The sequence below is a fragment of the Anarhichas minor genome, unplaced genomic scaffold, assembly GCF_050575085.1.
Source record: "Anarhichas minor isolate MPS153535 unplaced genomic scaffold, ASM5057508v1 ptg000045l, whole genome shotgun sequence".
Lineage (NCBI taxonomy): Eukaryota > Metazoa > Chordata > Actinopteri > Perciformes > Anarhichadidae > Anarhichas > Anarhichas minor.
The window spans coordinates 951,142-970,542 of record NW_027466491.1 but is presented as its reverse complement, the minus strand read 5'-3'; the positions used below and the strand labels follow the sequence as shown (position 1 = coordinate 970,542).

Below are 19,401 nucleotides of genomic sequence, written 5' to 3'. Positions count from 1 at the left end.
GAGGTGCCCCAGGAAGCATGACAGTGGAACAGTGATCCACCGGTGCACGGTATCAAGAGCCCTGCAGCTGAAGGCTAAATGGAACGCAGCCGCTATTAGTTTAATTATGTACACTTGTGCTTTCCCTAATGTGACATTTCAAAAATGTTTTCTGGCAAGAAGGTGTCGGCCTACGATGGCTCATTATTGACAATGAGATTTGGGCTACAGTCTATTTAGATCAGTCTGTCCCACTGACACCCAGGGATGTTTGAAATGAGTCTTCAGGGAGTGTGTTACACAAACAGATCATTGAGGAAGATCATTTTTGAGCTGTTGATTTAAGCCGACATTCTGAACACTTGCATCATTATGTGGAACGTAAAAGCGTCGCAGGGAGATAGCCGAAATACATAAATCTACTTTTTCTGTTGTGCAACATGTATGTCTTGAGAAAAATAGACGTATTAAGTGTATTTAGGATGATGTTCTAACAGTCATGCAAGCGTACGCAGATGAGCAAAAGCATATCCTCTTTGGTAAACTGTTGCACGTTGAGTCACAGATACCGTAGAGTGGGAAAGAACCCAAGATTACAACAAACTGCATTAGACTTGAGATAATTCAACACAAAATCTTGCATTGGCTCTTTGTTTCATATCCGAACACCACGCTTGTATCTGATTTATGCCAAAAACATTCATTGGAATACATTAGAATATCTTATCTTGTGTCTTACACATTTACATGTTTGTTATCTGAAGCTCCATGGCTTACGGTCAAACCTGAAAAAAATGAAAAATGTATGAAATCTTTTCTCTGTGTTAGCCTGGTGGGCAAATCAACTTCTGTCAAAGGCAAAAAGCCGACATTATTCACTGAGTCAGTACAAGCGGTGTTTCTCTCCATCGCTAGCCAGGCCGCTCTTTAGAACGACTTGGTCAAATGAACCCCCAGAAAACGAGCACAAAGCCAACAATATCAATGAACTGTGTTAGGGAAGGAACTGGAAACAAACTCTTGACATTCCCACATTCCAACACTGCTCCAATAACCCTGCCACACACACACACACACACACACACTCACAGGAGGCATAAACACGCTCAAGTACACAATAATCCCATCACTACAGGCACACAGAAGACACACAAATTCCTCTACTTCTTTAGCTCAGTGCGGTCTCTAAGCTAAATGCTAAGCCCTCGGCCATACAAGGCAGAGCCTCTCTGCTCTGCTTTGACATACTTTTCTTTGTGCTTGCAAAGACTCTCAGCACCGGCAGTCAGCCAGTGTGTGCTGCCTATTCATACGACAGGGCTCAGTGTGTTACTTTGAGCCGAAGGGGTCCGCTACTTGCAAAAAGGAAAAGTCCCTTTTCAGGGACTCGGGGTTTATTTTTTCTAACGTCTGGAACTTGCTCTGCACTTGGAAGAAAGTATTCAAATGTGTGTTTTGTTGCTGCAAAGCTGAGGTGATACCTGTGAAGAAAAGTTGTGGCAACCAAGCCGGTGCTTCAGCTATCAGTTACTCCGGAAAAAGAAAAAAAAGCCCCGGATGTGACAATGAAGTGCAAGAGGACGAGCCCTAACATCTCAAAGAGACAAACCACAAGAGATCGTGTCACAAGCAGGGCAGTAAACACTAGAGGCTGCCAGGTGATATTGATATCAATGTTTTCATATAAAGCCAGAGTTTTAACTATGTGGGTCATGAAAACAAAGAAAACACTTCATCGCCTGACTTGCAAAAAGTATTGATTATGAAGGAGTAGGCTGTACATCATTTACAAGATGCATGGGTATGATTCCAACTGAAGCGTGGCCAAAACAAAGTAGTTACTACCAGTGGTGTATAAAGTACCCAAAAGCCATACTTGAGTAAAAGTAAAGATACCTTACTGGAAAATTACTCCAGTAAAAGTAAAAGTCACCTATTAGAATACTACTTGAGTAAAAGTTTTAAAGTAACTGATATTTATTGTACTTAAGTATCAAAAGTAATTTTCTGATATTAAATGTACTTAAGTATTGAAAGTAAAAGTACAAGTAAATGCTGTTAATAAAAAAGCAAAGGGTCAGAATTATGAGAATTATGAAGTTTCTTCTTTTAAGTGCTGTGGCACCATGACCAAGGACATGGAGCTGTGTTGAAAATAATTGGGTTGGCTGTGATCCATCCAGGAGCAACAATGTTCAACATAATATATTGTACATAAGTATACTTTTGCATCTACTATGAACTTATCATCATAATTCTCCGAAAAGCAATATGACACTATGAAGGAGTTGTAACAGTGCGTTTATAAGTATGCTCATTCCGACTAGAGGATGTAGAGGGCAAATGCATAATATTGTGTTCAGCAAAAAATATCCACTTGATGCATCAGGTCAGTGTTTTGAGAAAGGACCTTGTGAACTCCTATGGGCCTGATTTGAACACAATAGCAAAGGTTTTGCTCAAGCTGAATCTGCAATTGGGCGACTGCTACCATCATAACTCCATCTGATCATCCACAAAATGACTCAAATATCAAAACATGATCGATACTAAAGCAGCACCGAAAGTAACAACCCAGTCATTACTTGAAACTGAAAAATGTCCTGTTCATCTTCAAAAGACAATTCTACTACATTGTAGCTTCTTTACATTCTAATAGAATGTAAAGAAGCTACATTGTATAGAATGATTCTATTGAAGTTATTCCTTTTTTAAATGTTTTAGACGAGTCACTAATCACTTTAAAAGAGTGATTATAGCTGATTTAACTTACAGACATGAGATTGATCTTCTCATGTCACTCTCTTTATACAATGATATAAATTCATCCCCGTTTTATTGATATCTTACGAAAAGTTACTCCTCACTTTTCGTGCGTTTTTCCTGCAAAAGTCCAGCAACATGAGTCAGTTTTCGCTTGTTACATGCATACTGTCTTTTCAAAATAAACTTCCATCTTCACAGGAAACAACTAAGGTTTAGGCGATGAAACTACTTAGTTAGGTTTAGGAAAAGATCGTGGTTTGCGTTAAAATATCTACGGAAGTGGCGTTGCTTAAGTACGGAAGTCACGTCACAAATAAATCAACATTGGCTTCTCGTTTCACACACGGCACAAACTGCGGCCTCCTGGAGGAAACACCAGTGTTTGTTTGACCCATCCACCTCTCCTCATCCCACCCGTCCTGTGTGTGTTGTCGCTCGCTAGCTATAGCATGTAGCATCCTGGGCATCACTGGGAATCTAAACACCGCGGCTTTGAGAGCACTTGTTTTGCGCATTAACGTGATTAACCAATGATTTAACTTGCAAGCTAGGACCACTGATTCACCAAACCTGCTTGCTTGCAGTCTGTGTTCCACCACAGTCCCCGACGTTGGTCTCATGATTCATTTTGTTTCTAAAGATAGATTTTGATTTTGTAGCGAGTAACGAAGGTTTCAGGGGAAATGTATCGCAGTAAAAGTATCAGTTTTCTTTGCAAAATGTAGTGAAGTAAAAGTAAAAGTCAACAGAAATATAAATAGTAAAGTAAAGTACAGATATCCAAAAAAACGACTTAAGTACAGTAATGAAGTATTTCTACTTCGTTACTATACACCACTGGTTACTACTGCTTAGGCCCAATAATTATTAAATTAATATCGACTTGAATTTAACTGGAGGATTTAAGCTGATTACCTGCAGATAATAACAATACATCACTATAAAGGGATATTCAACATTTTGCAAAATACAATTATTTGCTTTCTTGCACTTGCAGAGAGTTAAAACCGATTGTCTGTATGGTAAAAATGTATGGCGCTGGTTAGCTTAGCTTAGCATAAAGACTGGAAACAGAGGAAAACAGACAGCCTTGCCCTTTTCCAAAACAAAACAATCCACCAACCAGGAAGTGCACCTGGCCAAGAAATGGTCCTGCTATATGAAAGTATTTAACTTTTAGATTTCACAGAGATTAAACAAACAAAAGGAAGTGTTATGTTATTGAGCTTTAGCAGTGCTAGTAGGTTTTGGACAGAACCAGGTTTTGCTGTTCCCCTGTTTCCAGAAATCAAATAATTGTATTTCCCAAAATGTCAACAACAGCAGCAACGTCAAACAACATGTGAAGTTTCAGGTTCCCCACGTGAGAGGTTCAAGTTGACGGCCATGGAAATAAGGACAAGTTCAAAGGCACAATCACATGGGATCCGATGAGAACAAGAGGCAGCATGGAGAATAACCCTGGCATGTGCAACTATAGGCTACCAATGTGCAAGACAGGAAATGGACCTCAAATTCTGGCAATGGCAGTGTGTTGCTTTGCCCAGAGTGTGAATGTAATCCCCAACTCTGGCATTGTTCGTGCCTTTTTTTTTCCAGCGAGCCAGAAACATCCAAGTCCTCAGGGCACGGGGTGCTACTGGTTTCCATTCCAACCACATGAGATGGATTAACACCTGCACTGTTGTAATCTGTTAAAGGGCCAGGACCAGTTTGCAGATCTTCTAGACTAGATCTGTGAATTTGTATTTCACGTGGTTGCGTGCATCAGTGGCTCCCTGGCTTTTTGTCTCGTGACTCTTTAAACAAGGGGTTAATCACGGGTGGCATATGTGACCAGTTTAACCAAGGATTTATTAATCCCACGGTAAAGTTACAGTAAATCACAAGAAAAAAAGAATACTCCATTCCATTATTCTAGCTATATTTGATAATGCAAGCAACCTGTAGTTTCCGTTCAGGTGATAGAGCAACCTTAGTGGTTTGCTTAAGCATATCATTTTAAAAGAAGAACATAAGAGAAGGCATAAGGTTTAAAATCAGTGAAGTGGCCCTTTAACTACCTGAAGGGTAAAAATCCAGCGGTACTCAATAGGATTTAGAGCCACTGGTCTTGGGAACGATTGCATCCTATAACGATGGAACAAAGAGGATCTTTCAGTTAATGTAATGGAGCTTAGGGGGTCAGTTAAATGCAGCTCTTCGATCGCGGGCAATTCCGTTGAAATAACTTTTGCCCTTTTAAAATGCTGGTGCCACCGGGCCTTTATGGGTTCAGGCAGAAAGCACCGTTGCTCGGTCTCTGTGGCGGCAGGTTAGTATCTTTCCCCTGTCACAACTGATGAGCGACCTTAACCGAGTATAGCAGTATAGCTGAAGTTCAGACTAAATTGCTGCAAACATTAAGAGACTGCTTTGTACTTTTGTGGTGGATCAACAAGTACCTGGGCCTGCCGTGGTACATCTGTGGATACATCACAATCCTGCTACCCACAAACTGTGTGGCATCGCACTAAAACAAAAGTCAGTTTCCTAGACAGTGCCCAGACATTCTCTCATCGGCCCAAAATGAGGACGTGTACGATATATTTGGGGATGATCTTGCAGGATTTGATCTTAACTCGATACATCCGATGCTTTCATGCGTGTGTGTGTGTGTGTTAACAAGAGATTTTGTGTATGTGATGTCTGTGACAGCACAGAGTCTGGCCTCACCTTCTTTTTGTCCCCCGACAACAACAACAACAAGCTGTCATCATATTCATATTCATATTCTGCTGTTGTTCTCGGGCACCCCTCCCTTTACACAGTGGATCAGTGTGTAATCCCTTTATTGTTACGGAGGTTTTGGCACCGACAATGTGCCAGCGCGAGCTTAAGGAAATGCTTGCGCTTGTAGGTGTCCCCGCACTGTTCATGTAGTTTCCATATCATTCCTGTTTTGCTTGCACATATTGCATTTCCAAGTGGCATGCAACACGGGCGCAAGAGAGGGATTTAACTGAGGGCGTGAGACTGATAATGTTGTCTGGTGATGCAACCTAACATTTAAGCATTCTTTTGGCCCCGTGCTGGATATTATCTGCAGATGTATGCAAGTGTTTTACTGCATTCTCCTAAAGAAATATGAGTTCATATCAAACAAGGTGGAGGATAGGACTCCCGTCACTCAACCGCACCAACACATCGTCTTCCAGGTCATTGATTCTTTGTGTAATTACCTTTAGAGACTCTTTGCTCCTACAGACCCAAGCCGCAGGTATATAAATACAATCAATGTAATGAAAGGGCTTGTATGGCTGCCAGTAAAGCAGTAAAGAAAAGTAATGCGGTTTACCCGATCTCCAGCTGTTGTTTTCTGGCACTGTTTATTCCTCGGTACCTCTCTCTCCCTCTGCTGCCGTCTCACAACGTACAGACAGGGCTGTGCATTGAGCACCCGCTTTAGATTACAAAGCGCAGCTTTGCCTGGGTACACATGGCAGTGAGCTGTCAAACAAGACACGTGGATTCCTCCCGGGCACAATGGGTTTGTTAAGTCAAGGCTATATAGGCAAACAGATGGAGAAGGAAGAAAGCACAGCAATGGTGGAAGGTATAACAGTCAATAAGGGGGTGCAATAGTACCGCTAGATCACTACATGTGCCAAAAGTAGCGGTCAACACAAGTCATTATTTTGAGCTGCGTTTGGATTTTCAGCATGGCTCATGGGACGGCAATGTCGGTGCGTTTGTCCAGCCCTTTGGTTCAGACTGAAATATCGTATCTGCATTATTAGCAAATATTCCATAAATTGCCATAAAATGTACTACACACATTCATGTTCCCCAGAGGACGAAGCCTAAAGACTTCGGTGATGCTCTGACTTTTCCTCCAGTGCCTCCGCGAGGTTGAAGTTGTTTGTCCTTTTCGTCAGATACCTCAGGAGCTGTTGACTGGATTTCCATGCAATTTGGTACAGACAGTCGTGGTCCCCAGAGGATGAAGCTTAATGATTTTGTTGATCTTCTGGCTTTTCAGCTGGTGCCGTCGAAAGGTCAAACCGTTCACTTAAGTTGCTCACAGAAGACACAGCGCTGCTAGCATGGCTCGAGTCTTCTTTTTCCTTCTTTCCTTCAAAACTTTTGAGACTCACTGTAGCTCCACGAGTAACTGATGCACAACATCATGCAGCTTTGTTTTGCTTCTTTACTTGTTATTTGTGGATTTTGCAAAGGGATTTTGTTACAGAGGAAATTCTGTGATTCTGATACCCTATTTCAGTCTGATTTCCAATACTTCCTGTATGGCTATAAGTGAATCCCTGACTGTAACACTTTGGATCAGCATCCAGCTCTGCCATATGGGAAAGCAAATATCTAAAATAAAAACCTGGCCACGAGAGATATCCAGGCTTAGAGGGCCTGAGGAAGTACTACTCGCAAAGCATAGTGACTTGGAGGAAAAGGGAGATGCTCTCCAAAGAATATGCCATGATTTAGTGAAGATTTTTCTTCCAAGATGGGAGCATGCATTGTATAAGAGGAGTGACTCGGGGATTATGTGGACGTAGGATTTACTCTAGGCTCAGAGGCCATGCCATCTCAGTGATTGGATTCTGTCTGTGTGTATCTGTGTGTGAACAAAACATTCCTGGCTCGGAAAAACCCTTGTCTTGTTCTCTACTCGGCACATCTGACTGACTGACTGACGCTCGTGATTCGACCCGAATCCACTTCAATGTGGAGAGGTAACATCCGCTAATGTTGTGTAAACCAGAGCACCAGGACCAGAGTGGTGTTTACCGCTCATATCAGTTACTCTTGCCATTCATGGCACTCGTGTGTCAGTTTGATGTTCGGGGGGGAAAGAGAAATTTTGGGAAGAAAAATGGAAAAATACGAGTCACCTGTCAAATTTGAGTCACGCTGCATGAATTTCTGCTATCAGCTGGCATTTTTCTGTCTTCTCAGAGCTGCGGTTCACAGATTTTTCTTGACTTCTAAATGTTATTTGATAGAAAATGTTAAATGTGTCCCAACTAATATGTCACCTTCTATCTGTTGCATTTCCCCTTATACCCCTGTTTGTTTTGTCGCCTCATTATTCCATTTTAAGTAAACTACACTGGAAAATGATGTTGTACGTGACAAAGAAAAATAATCCGTCCTGCTCCTTAATTACTCATTCATTTGCATTATTTCTGCTGTCATGGGCACTGAACCTGCGACCGTGCCCGTAAGGGTCTGGCGTCTAGAAACTAACAACCCTGCAAACTAGAACAAGTCATCTCAAGGACATTCCACCAATCAGTCTACGACAGCTGCACAAATTTACAGCTTCAAATAAACAGAGAGAGAGAGAACTGTACAAAGAGCGAAGCGTGGAGCGCTCGTGCGGCCCATGGACGCATGTCAACAACATGTGAAACACGTGGAGGGTTTCCTTCCTTGGGTCGGTGCAAAGACGGTCACCCCCGTACTGATTAACCCGACCGCACTGACTTCTAACGATAGCCACACTCCACTCAAAGAGTACATGTATAAAAAGATAAACATAATCAGCCACTTCAGCTTGCTTAAGCAGTCAGTCATTGATTTCCTCATAAAGAGTGTGGCTCTGTTTGATGTTGGACTTACTGGATATTTATCACCTGCAATGTCTCCTTGCTTGATTCCTAACTCCAGGGTAAACAGGGCCGCTCTCGTCGCAGCGATCGCTGGGGGAGATTTTGGTGAAGCCGCGTTGAACATTGACTCAATAAATGGAAGTCTTTATGGCAGGTTATTATAGGGCGCTTGATACCACTTTCAGGAAGGTCAATGGCCAGGTTTAAACTGAAGTGTGCAGTGCCAGCTGTAATAACTCCACTCGATATGGTACAGTAATTGCAGACCGGGGAACTCATCTAGATGAACAAACATTAGCCTCAGGAGGTTATGAGGACGTCTGGATTAAGTGAAAGTTGTCTGATGCAAAAGATGGAAAGTCATCGACAACATCTCTCCCAATTCATAGTCAATGGAGCAGCACTTTGTGAGCAGTTAGACTCACAAATTAGAGTTTTGGCACTCTGCTTTTGTGGATTTGGTAGAGAGCTGTTCACTTTAACTATTTTTGGACTGTTAATTAAAGAACATAGGAATAACACGTATGAATTTTGAATATGGCGGTAGTTCCCCTTCATTCTTATTATTTTTTTGTTGTTGCAGTTAGCACTGTTAGCTGGGCAACAGCAGTTAATGGGTGCGTAAACATTAAAGCTGGAGTAAGTAATGTATTCTAGAATTTGTTTTTTTGTTATATTTGTTTAAATTGTCTTTACATCCCGACAGCAATCAATTCATCAAATATTCTGACAATTTTGGCAAGTGGCTTTGGAAGAAGGCCTGAAGGGTTCGTAAATAAATATGTATGGCCGTACAGCTGTAGTGCAGAAAATCCTCACTGTTTCTGTTGAGTAAAGTTAATACCCCGTACTTTGTTTGGAGACAATTCTGCCTCCTTTTTTGCCCCCCAAAAAGGTTGAGTGGCTTCAGCTTGGCCCTAAAAAAGCTGACATTTTGCAGATTTTTCTCAAAGCCAGCCGAGGCAGAAAGCCCCTTTCACGAACGAGAGAGCACGAGCAAACTCCTTCAGCGGGACAAGTTAAATAACCCTCTTCTAGTGTTTGCTTGTAAGAAACAAGAGCCTCCTAATTATCTCTGTCTGAAAAACCCACGCGTGTGACCTGCTCTTGTCAGGCTACAGACCCCCAATCTACAGTGGCAACATGACCCGACTGTTGCTCCCTCAACATGTGCATCATCCTGATAAGGAGTGCAGAGAGTGGGAAGACAGCTGCTCCAGACTTTTTTTTTTAATTTTTTGCATGGATGACATGGTTACCAAAACCAAATTATTTCTTGGAGGGATATATCGGCTTTAAATGAAAACTGAACAACATTGGTTACTTCCTTTGATGTTTTTGACCTTTTGTGTTTATATTTCATTTCCATATTTTCTTTAAATATGTATTTCTCTGAATTTCAACAGGATTAGTTGGGGCTGTTTGGCATATACTTCTTAGGTTTTAAAGATATGAACCAAAAGGCTGTTTATTTATGTTACAAACAGTTATGACAAAGCAAACTCATTCAACTTGTTGGACTGACCTGTTTCAGCACTGTTGCTGATGACTCCAGAGCTGCGTTTTCTGCGCCTCTCCATTTCCTTCCACTCTAAGACACTGCGGTTTAGAGCAACTTCTACCTGTCTGTGCTTGTGAAAGAGCATCGAAGACAGTAGTCGGGCTTGTTCTTCCATGATATCGGTCGGACGCGCCGTTAGCGACGCTGTCGCCCGATGATTCTCATCTCTACCTATGTACGGCCCGCATGACAGAACGCTGCTCTGAGTCCGAAGCGTGTTGAGTCAGTGTTTGGCCCCGTGCTGCTGCCGGGACAAGAGGGGATTTAAAACAAAGATCGTGTATGAGAGGGATGATTCACTCTATCGTGAAAATGAAACTGGCTTACTTCCCACAGGCCACTGGGCTGTCCTACAACAATCATACATTGGAAATAACATAATAAGTAAAGTAAGTAAGTAACAAATGACATAACCCGGCCTAAAATCTGTTTGTTTTTATTTTAACCCATTTTTGACAGTTCATGCCAATTAAACAATTTATCCAGTGTAAAATGTAAGTTCTGAACTAGGTAGGCTAATTCAAATTTCAACAAATATTTGCCATTTTCATTGAGACTTTAAGTATTTTTGATATTTCTCATTAAACACAACTCACAGATGTGTAAGGGTTGATTTATTGATCAGCAGTTACCGACACAATAGCCTATTTGACTTTCCAGCACATTGTTGTTAAAATATATAAATGCCTAATGATATATATATGTGTGTGTGTGTGTGTGTGTGTGTGTGTGTGCTTTGTACTGGAACTAGCCCCCCATAACGTGTGCTAGGGCCCTTTGTAACCACCTTACGCCACTGTTTATAACTACGTGTATAACTAAGTTTTTTTTCTAGAGATCAATGAAAAATAACTAAATCTTAGATGTTTTATCTGAAAAGGTTTACAGAGGTATGACAACTTTGACCACTTTCCCACTAACATCGACACCCCAACGGGCGTCTCCAGTACCGTGAAATCGTGAAGGAGTGAGAGCTCTCGCCTTAAATCCTGCCTGCTGCAACCCCGTGGAACAAACACTGCTTCAGCGCGTTGCGTAAACACATGAGCCCTCTGGTTCATGAATCAGAGCACTGAGGTGCCTCCACACTGTCGCAGACTGAGCATTTAATAATTACCGTAACCTCGCACAACCTCCAGACAGTGACGTGGCAAACACCAGTATTAACACAAATGATGACTAAACTGTGTTTGCGTGGGTTTGACCTCCACAACAGGCTTCTGCGTTGAGAGTGAGGCAAAGTAATAAGAGGAGAATAAGAGGTGCTGTCCAGGTACAACTTTTACTAATAGTGCATTTCCATGTTCAGGCTGGATCTGGCCCTTAGATGAATATACTTGCCCCTATAGCTGAAATCATAGTGTAGGTAAAAAGGCTCACGTAATTCCCAATAAATGTGACATTGTAATAACACTGCCCCGGCATGATGAGAGGCACGCTATTTGAACTATGCTGAAATTACTTCTAATAAACTTTATAGATAATTAACACTGGTGCATAATAAAAAAAACGTATTGAACTACAAATACATCCGCCTCATACTATAAACTGCTGTGGAAATAGTAGTGGTAAATGATAAGCATTTTGCTCTCCCTGTCTCTGGTCCTGATGCTGATGGTCTCTCTTTTGATTGACACACAGCTCGTGGTTTCATTCAACAAAGCAAAGACAGATCATGACGTGGGCAGCTTGCCGTGCCACCTAACAGCAGAGCTCACTTGTGATTGGCTCACATAGCGGAAGTGTCGCTCCAGCCAATCACAGCAACGTTTGCTTGCCGATTAGGCAGTATCAACATGGCAGCTCTCTGAGTTTTGGAGGAGGGTACATGGTGTAAATAAACACAGATTTCACGTTTTAAAGATAACGACAGCGTTTGCGTGTTTGTGTTTGAGACTGGTTGGACCATAGAGGGAAAATGTCGAATGACGGAAATAAGAAACAGTTCTGGAAAAGAAACGCAGCGAAGGTTCCTGGCAGGTGAGTGACGTGTTCCCTCCTGTCGGCTAGCTTAGCCTAGCTAGCCTCACTGAACTGACGCTGCACTGTGGCGCTTCAAACGGAACTTTCACTTTCACTGACGGTTCTCCGATGTTGCACCAAGTTTGCGAGTTACACCCCCTGTAACGTGCCATTGTCTGTGGTAAATTAGCTCTCAATCACAGGTTACGCCTCTCCGCTTTTAGCTGACTTAGAGCTACGTTGCTAACAGTGGCTAACAGTTAAGCAATTTACCCACACACCGCAGTCACAGAGTTCTAACTAATTATATTATAACCATTTTATAATACGGAGTAGCCATGGGTTTACAGCAGCAGGTCGTTTTCATGTCACTTAGCCCCAAAATTGTAGCATTAACCGGCATTGTTTTTGGTATTCAGAAGCTAGCATGGCTTGACAGCCAGTTCTGAATTAGCTCATTCATTTACATTCTCTCTTCTTCACTTCCTCAGCATTCAGCATGTGTACGGCGCACAACATCCACCTTTCGACCCGCTCCTCCATGCTAAGTAAGTTAAAAGTACTTCGTCACTGTAGGTTAATGCACTATGATGTTACTGGAGTAGTTTGGTGCTAGTCTGGACTTCTGCTCACCGCAGGTTTTTAAGTTTCTTTGCTGATGCTAACCGTTTGCCTCAGTTGCTAAACGTCATGCTACCCGAGTTGAAGTTGGCATTCTCGCCTCTACGTTTGCTCCAAAATAACTTTCAAAAGCGGAAGTGATGTGTTCATTCTGCATGAAACAGTGGAGGAATATATATTTCCAAATCACGGAAGAACAGTTTTCATCACATCATGTTTTGACAAACAGACAAGCTTATCTGATGTGTTTTAGGCTAAAGGGTTCTTTCTCGTTACTTAAGAGAAACACTTCCTTGATGATCAGCAGCACCAACTTTATGGATGATTACGCAATACTTTTAGGACTTCATCTACTGGTTTGAGTTAATTTCAGTTCACCATTACCAGTAGAGGATGAGTATTTGGCAGAAGACAACAAAACAAGTCAGACATCTTGAAGGGTAGCTACCGATCCCCTCAGAAGACAGAACACTTCATACTGTAAAACATGTACTTTTAGCCACATCCCCAGGAATGTGGGAGTGTTTGTTCTGCCATTCGACAAAGACACCCAGCTGTTACACATCATTACAACATGGTTACATGTGTGAAACTGCATGCATTGGTCCTTGCAGTGTAATTCTGATAACCTTTGGTCCGCTCTGCATGGCCTGTGCTGTTCTGCAAGTGTCCGTGGAAGTGCACCGACCGGACAATCTAGTTGTTAGGTGGCTGGTTTGACAACTTAAAGGACAAAAGACATAGTTTTATTTTAAAGTTTGTAATCATGTCCAGTACAAATGGGTTATGTTACATGATTTGAAAAACTAACAATTCAAAGGGATGTTGGAAGTATCAGTATTTCAGGACTACATGGTACCTACACACGTCTTACGTGTGTAAAAATATGGGAATGAATACATTTATGATTGAAATCATTAACTAAAAGAAAAAGCCTGGACCTTTCCAGTAAATGTTTAATGTACAGCTAAAAAACGACTTTGAAAAACTGTAAAATCTTGAAATGTTAAGTTTGTACAAAACTTTTTTTTAATTTAACCATTATTTAGTCCAGCATAGGAAATATCTTTAACTTTTTATACTGTATCTATCTCATTTTACACACACACACACACACACACACACGCAAAGATAGAAAAACAGCCTATTATTTGGTAAAAATCCCTTCATTTCCTTTGACTGATGTTTAATCATGTACATTTCCACAGGGGGTTGAATTCAATTTTCTTGTTTTTTTGTCTGTGTATAGGTTCAGACTCTCTCTTTTCTTCTAAGTTATGATGAAAGTAAGCTAATATGGACAAGTCTCTCCCTTTTATTATGGTAATGCTTGTCTTTGTAAGAAATCAGAGAACCTCCCCTCCTCCCCACCTTCCCTTTTCCCGCATCGCATGATAAGGAAAGGTTGAGTTTAATTGAATTCTCTTTTTTCTGTTGCGTTTCTTGTTCCGGCTGAATGAAACGGTGTCCTTGCACCACAAAGACAGCGGCTCGGTTTCTTTTCAACAGGACCCAGAGTCGGTCTCTTTAAGTCGTGAGACCCGTTTTTGATTCTAGTGCTTTGGATGCGTGTCTTCTGTGTTGTTAGTGGTAATTCTAGCCAATGCCGGTGCGTTAAAAAGTGGATATTTTGTAGACTTTGAATCACGCCGAATGTTGAATAATTCATTAATTATTGAGGGCCTCTCTTTTTTTTTTTTTTATTCTATTTCTTTGCCCACCTGTCAGTGTCAAAATGATTCACTTCTCGTCTCCTTCTCCCCCCCCCCCTATCCTCACTCCTCTTCCCTGTTCCCTTGTCCCTGTCTCTGTCCTCCAGCCTGATTAAAGCAGGCAACAGGCCTCCTCCGGCCACGCCAGGCAAGCCCAAGAAGGCTACCACCTTCCAGGAGTTCGAGAGCATCACAAGCGACGCCTGGGACGTCGGGGACGACGACGACGAGTTGCTGGCCATGGCCGCACAGAACCTTAACATCGAGGTGGTCATGGAGACGGCCAATAAGGTGAACAGCCAGATGAAGGGGTTTTCTATACTTAAGTGTTTTTAATAAAACACGTTTCTTTTCTGCCACAGAGACTTGGTCTAGGGATAGATTACCCCCCCCCACTATCACAACATAGTTCATCTTGGCTTTTTGTCAGTCCATTAGAAAGCATTTTCATGAATGTTAGCTGCCTGTTTAACTACATTGTCCATTTAACATAAAATGTATTTTGCGTTTACATTTTTTCAGACATTTTCCATTAAAAAAAAACATGCTTCCAAATGTTATCCTGGCTGAATATCCTGAATATAATCAAGCTCCAGCTGCACACTTTTTGTCATATGCTATGTGTTATGGTATGTTCACGGAGTTGTTGCAAAACCACGAAGCTCACCAGTGCCACGCCTTGTTTTTTTTCTGTCAACCGAGCAGGTCATCGAGAATCACAGCAAGCAGCAGGAGCGACAGAGGCAGGACGACACGACAGAGCTGGAACAGAGGGGAGAGGACACGCAGGAGGAGGTGGCAGAGGACGACGAAGAGGAGGACGAGGAAGAAAACGAGGTGGACAGGGCGGGGGAAAGAGACGGGACCAGCCCAGAGGTCTCGTTCGCCTCCCAGAGCAGCCCTTACACCGAAGGCCGCCTTGTAAAGTCCCAAAGCGAAGCTCCAATTGGGTCTCCTAAAGGTTAGTGTCTCAAAAAAAATTTTTCTGGCTCATGCCACCTGCATACCAAAAGCTAGACCGCTTTTACTTTTAGTGCCCATGTGGAAAACACAAAGGAAATGTCACCATATCAAGTTTTAGTGCTATGCCATCAATAGAATATCATTTAAAAAAAGGAGTTAAGTGATGACTTTTGTGTATTTATTTACTGTGGTTTCACAACTGTTGTGGTTCACCACATTCAAATCGTATCAAGTGCCAACAGAAGCGCTCAGCATCCAAACAGCGCAGCAATGAGGGGGAAAATATTTGGCAGATTCCGCCAATGACAGACTGCCAGTGCCGTGCTTTGATTGAACGTGCTTGTGGTTTACACAGAGTGTACGTAGCTCAGTGTTGACACAGCCTCACAACGGGCAAATACAAAAGCCTTCGTAACAATAGCGCTCAGAGTGTTGTTCAAAGGTAGTAGGAAGTGGAGCAAGGGATACTGCAAAAGAAAAGCCAAGCAGTGCTGTCAGATGTCTCATTTTTCCCTACATGATTATTGTGGCCGAAAGAACTCACGGTACGGATATTATAGTGATATCCATAGAAACAAGTCTAATTGATCTTTAACTAATACTAATAGTCTGTTTCAATATTTCATTTTTTAATATCCGTAATCGCTGGTAAATTGCATCACCCCTGTGCTGTTGAGAAGCTATTCTTCATCGTAATCCCAGATTTCTTCCCCTTCCTCTTTTATATAAATACATCTTATAAATAAATATATAAAGATGACAGTAGAAAGAGACACTTTTCCCTCCAACTCCTCCTCTTCAGTCTGGCTCTGTTTCCCCGGTAGTACACAACAACTGCTCTGTGGCAGGGCTCCTGTTGGACCCATGTCACTGTTCAAGACCTCCTCCATATGTCGGGTGTTTTTTTTGTTGCTTTGACTTAAAACAGGGGCACAGCAGCACTGTGTAGCAACACCGTACCCTCGCGTGTAACCGTTTTATCCTCTTCCTCGTACTAGGAAAGGAAAGAAGAGATGTCTCTACTGCTGCTTCCTAGATTACAACATCAGCAGCACTAGCAGCAGACGCCGTACATGCTGAACTTGTGGCTGACTATGGCCTGGGTGTCTGCCATCCTTCGACGCAGATAACACAAGAAGCCTGTTTTGCCTTCAGGCAATTCCCCTTATCTCCTCAAAGAAGACGACACACAGGCGTGCATGCATCCACGTCGACACGTGGATGCATGGAGACGCGAGACGGTGCCGTTCGCGCCTCTCCGAGCATGTCGCAAAACACACCGAAGCTTATATAAAAACCTTAATACATGTACTTGGCAGGTTGGGCAAACAACTTGATATGCACAGTTCCAGTAAGGCTGACTGCTGGTTTTGCTGCGTCTCATTTCTTTGTAGATTTTGCTCTACTTCTTAGTCTTTTTCCTCTTCTCCTAGTGTGTGTGTGTGTGTGTGTGTGTGTGTGTGAGAGATGACGGCAAGGAATAGCGCGAACACACTCGCTCCCTTCTAATTAGATAGCGGCACACAGCATGGCTTTCATTAGCGAGGCCCAGACTCCCTCCGTATACTTCAACATTACCGACTCACGCACGCCCGGTGCCGCATAAGAGAGTGAAGCGACACACACACACACACACAGCAGTTGAGAACAGATTTGTAGCTTTTCATTTGTTCTTGTAAAAAACCTGAAAGGGGTATCACCACCGGCAGCGTTCCAGTTTTCTTAATTGCTGTGGAGTGTGAGTGCGACTCGATGCGCGTTTTATATGTCGCGGTTTGCTACAGCACTGAGCAATGTTGGCAGTGCTGCTCTCAGGGATCTTTATGAACTTTAGCTGAGTGTCTCGTGCGACAGCAGGAACATCCCTCTCCACAATGAAGTCCCGACAACACCAGCTTGTTCATAACTCTGCCTGCGTGGTGCCAATGTTTCGCTCTGTCCTATTTTAGCACATCTGGGGGAACATGTGGCACTCGGCAGACTGAATTAATGTGTTTGTCTACCCGTTATAAAGCCCTCACAGTTAAATCTGGATTTTTTTTTTGCCGTAACCACAACTGCTGCCTTCCTGGAGGCCTCTAACAATAACCGCATTCATCACCACCTGGACAGGATCCAAATTTAGCTTAGCTTAGCGTGACTCATCGTTTTTGCTATATTCCTGCTCTTGAGTACTTTTTTTTTTTTTAATACAGATTTCAATCATAGATCGAGAAACATCTGCTCCCTAAACCTGAAAATGCAGTTCTTCAACTTCACTTTGCTAACTGGCTAACCAGTCAGCGCGTTAACATAGAAAGTTGCTGTGCACAGCAGTTACTGTGTCGCCTTACTGCTGCTGAAATGGAAGCCTAATGTAGGCTGTGGACATTTCTCCCTCCACTAATCAAAGTTTTATACAGCAGGACAAAAAACTGCCCTCTGAACAGAATCGAGGGAACGCTCCGTTCAGAAGAAGCTGGACTCGATAATGTCGGGCCTTTCGGTGTCAAGTGCTCTGAGTGAAGTCCGCGAATTCAAAATGTTTAGCCACGCGAGCGTCATGGGTCATGGGTCATGGGTCGAGGTGTCTCGTCTGCTCAGCCGGTGCAACCGCCGCTCCGGTCCGGCCTGAAATATCTCAATAATTATTTGATGGGCTGCCATGAAATTTGTGTACACGCATTCATCTCCTCTTCGGGATGAATGTTAATAACTTTGATGACCCCCCCCCCCCCCCCTTTAACATTTCATCAAGCGCAGAGGTTTTCTAAAGCGGGAGACCGGCCTCCCCAGAGGGGGCTCCACCCAGCGTCAGGGGAGGCTCAGTGAATGGAAGTAAAAAAACAACCTATGTCGAAAGAACATTGCATAGAATAGCCTAAATATGTGTGCAGAGACTACAGTAATGTGTTTGTGTAACCCTTTCGCCCTGTCTCGAACTATTCCTCCTCCCACCAGATGCAGCAAGTGAGTACGCAGGACTCCACAGACAGCGGTCTCTGCCCCACCGGCCGCCCGTCATCCCGCTGGTGGCTCGCATGGCCGACCAGAACACATCCGGCACCCCGGCCATGACCGAGAGGGAAGCTTCCCGTCTGGACAAGTTCAAACAGTTGTTGGCCGGCCCCAACACGGATCTGGGTAAGAGATACTCATCCAAAAAGATCCCCCACTTATCTGTCAGCATGTGCTCGAGTCCTTTTTTCTCCTTTCTTGTTCTCTGAGCTCTTTCCTCGCACTCTCTTGCTCCTCACTCTTAGTTTGCTCACTCTGTCTGCCAGCTGTGCTGCATTTTTTAACGATGCTGTGAGGGGGGGGGAAGTCATCCAGCCATCTGGACATGCAGATTACAAGGGGGGAAAAAAAAAAAATACCACCAACAACAGAAGCAAATGACAGGCCTTTGTTCTAACCAAACGACAAGCCTTTATTGTTTATCCAACCCCAGAGACTTCATCCGCTCCCACTGCCGCCCCAGTGGCCGTGAAATCCTTGCAGACCTCCCTCTTTACCGCTGACTCCGTGTCCCCGAAAACTAAACTTCTGGCAACTGTGACACACCGACTTGATGCATCAATCTTACAGTTTCAGGAACTACATCAAAGAGGCAATCGGACGAGTTTGCAAAGCAATGATTTTTAAAGTCTAAAGAAATATCAAAGTCTGAGGGAGCACAGGTCAACCCCTAAACAGGAAAACATATGGATACAGATACTACCTGTGGAAGTAGTCTGATGCCGTCAAACATCCCAGTTTTTATTTAGGCAGTCACTAAACATTTCAAACATTTAAAGTGGTTCTTCTGTGTGATTCCTTGTGGAGTTTTACAGATCTGTCCATCAACTATGAGAGTTGTGTAGATTCAAACTCTGTTTAGAAGCCTATTTGAGTGAAGATCGTAAAGGATGTAGTCTTTTTTTGTGTGTTTACACAGCATTGTGTGTGTGTGTGTGTGTGTGTCTGACAGAAGGGGAGCATGAAGCGAGAAGAAGGGGAGACAATTCAAAAAGTGCAGTGCTCAGCAAGAGGATGGGTTATGTGCCTGTCTCAATACCCTAAATATGCTAAATACAAAAGAAGAGCGTGTCGGAGATATTTCAGTGTGGAGATGACACAGTTTAAATACCGTAGCCGGCATTCTCAAACATTGGCTGTGGTCCTAATCTACCACAACTGTAGAGGCTACCATGCATTGATTTGAGACCGGCTATTATTAGAAACAAGCCTTTTGTTCACATCCTCTTGT

The 19,401-nt window shown here is 42.9% G+C and overlaps 2 protein-coding genes across 6 annotated transcripts in view; one reads left to right on the top strand and one right to left on the bottom strand.

The window, feature by feature from the left end:
- The window catches only part of cerk (ceramide kinase), a 37,652-nt gene extending 27,483 nt beyond the window's left edge, over nt 1-10,169 (bottom strand). The window contains exon 1 of one of the 2 annotated variants that reach the window (XM_076111363.1): nt 9,880-10,169. In XM_076111363.1, coding sequence (XP_075967478.1) covers nt 9,880-10,030 — 151 coding nt within the window. In that variant the 5' untranslated portion in view covers nt 10,031-10,169. The remainder of the gene's footprint in view (nt 1-9,879) is intronic. The other variant, XM_076111362.1, reaches the window with a different exon arrangement.
- A 1,513-nt stretch (nt 10,170-11,682) lies between these two features.
- The window catches only part of tbc1d22a (TBC1 domain family, member 22a), a 94,861-nt gene continuing 87,142 nt past the window's right edge, over nt 11,683-19,401 (top strand). For all 4 annotated transcript variants that reach the window (XM_076111883.1, XM_076111885.1, XM_076111882.1 and 1 more), the window contains exons 1-5: nt 11,683-11,895; nt 12,369-12,425; nt 14,318-14,501; nt 14,916-15,171; nt 18,114-18,296. In XM_076111883.1, the coding sequence (XP_075967998.1) occupies nt 11,834-11,895; nt 12,369-12,425; nt 14,318-14,501; nt 14,916-15,171; nt 18,114-18,296 (742 nt within the window). In that variant the 5' untranslated portion in view covers nt 11,683-11,833. The remainder of the gene's footprint in view (nt 11,896-12,368; nt 12,426-14,317; nt 14,502-14,915; nt 15,172-18,113; nt 18,297-19,401) is intronic.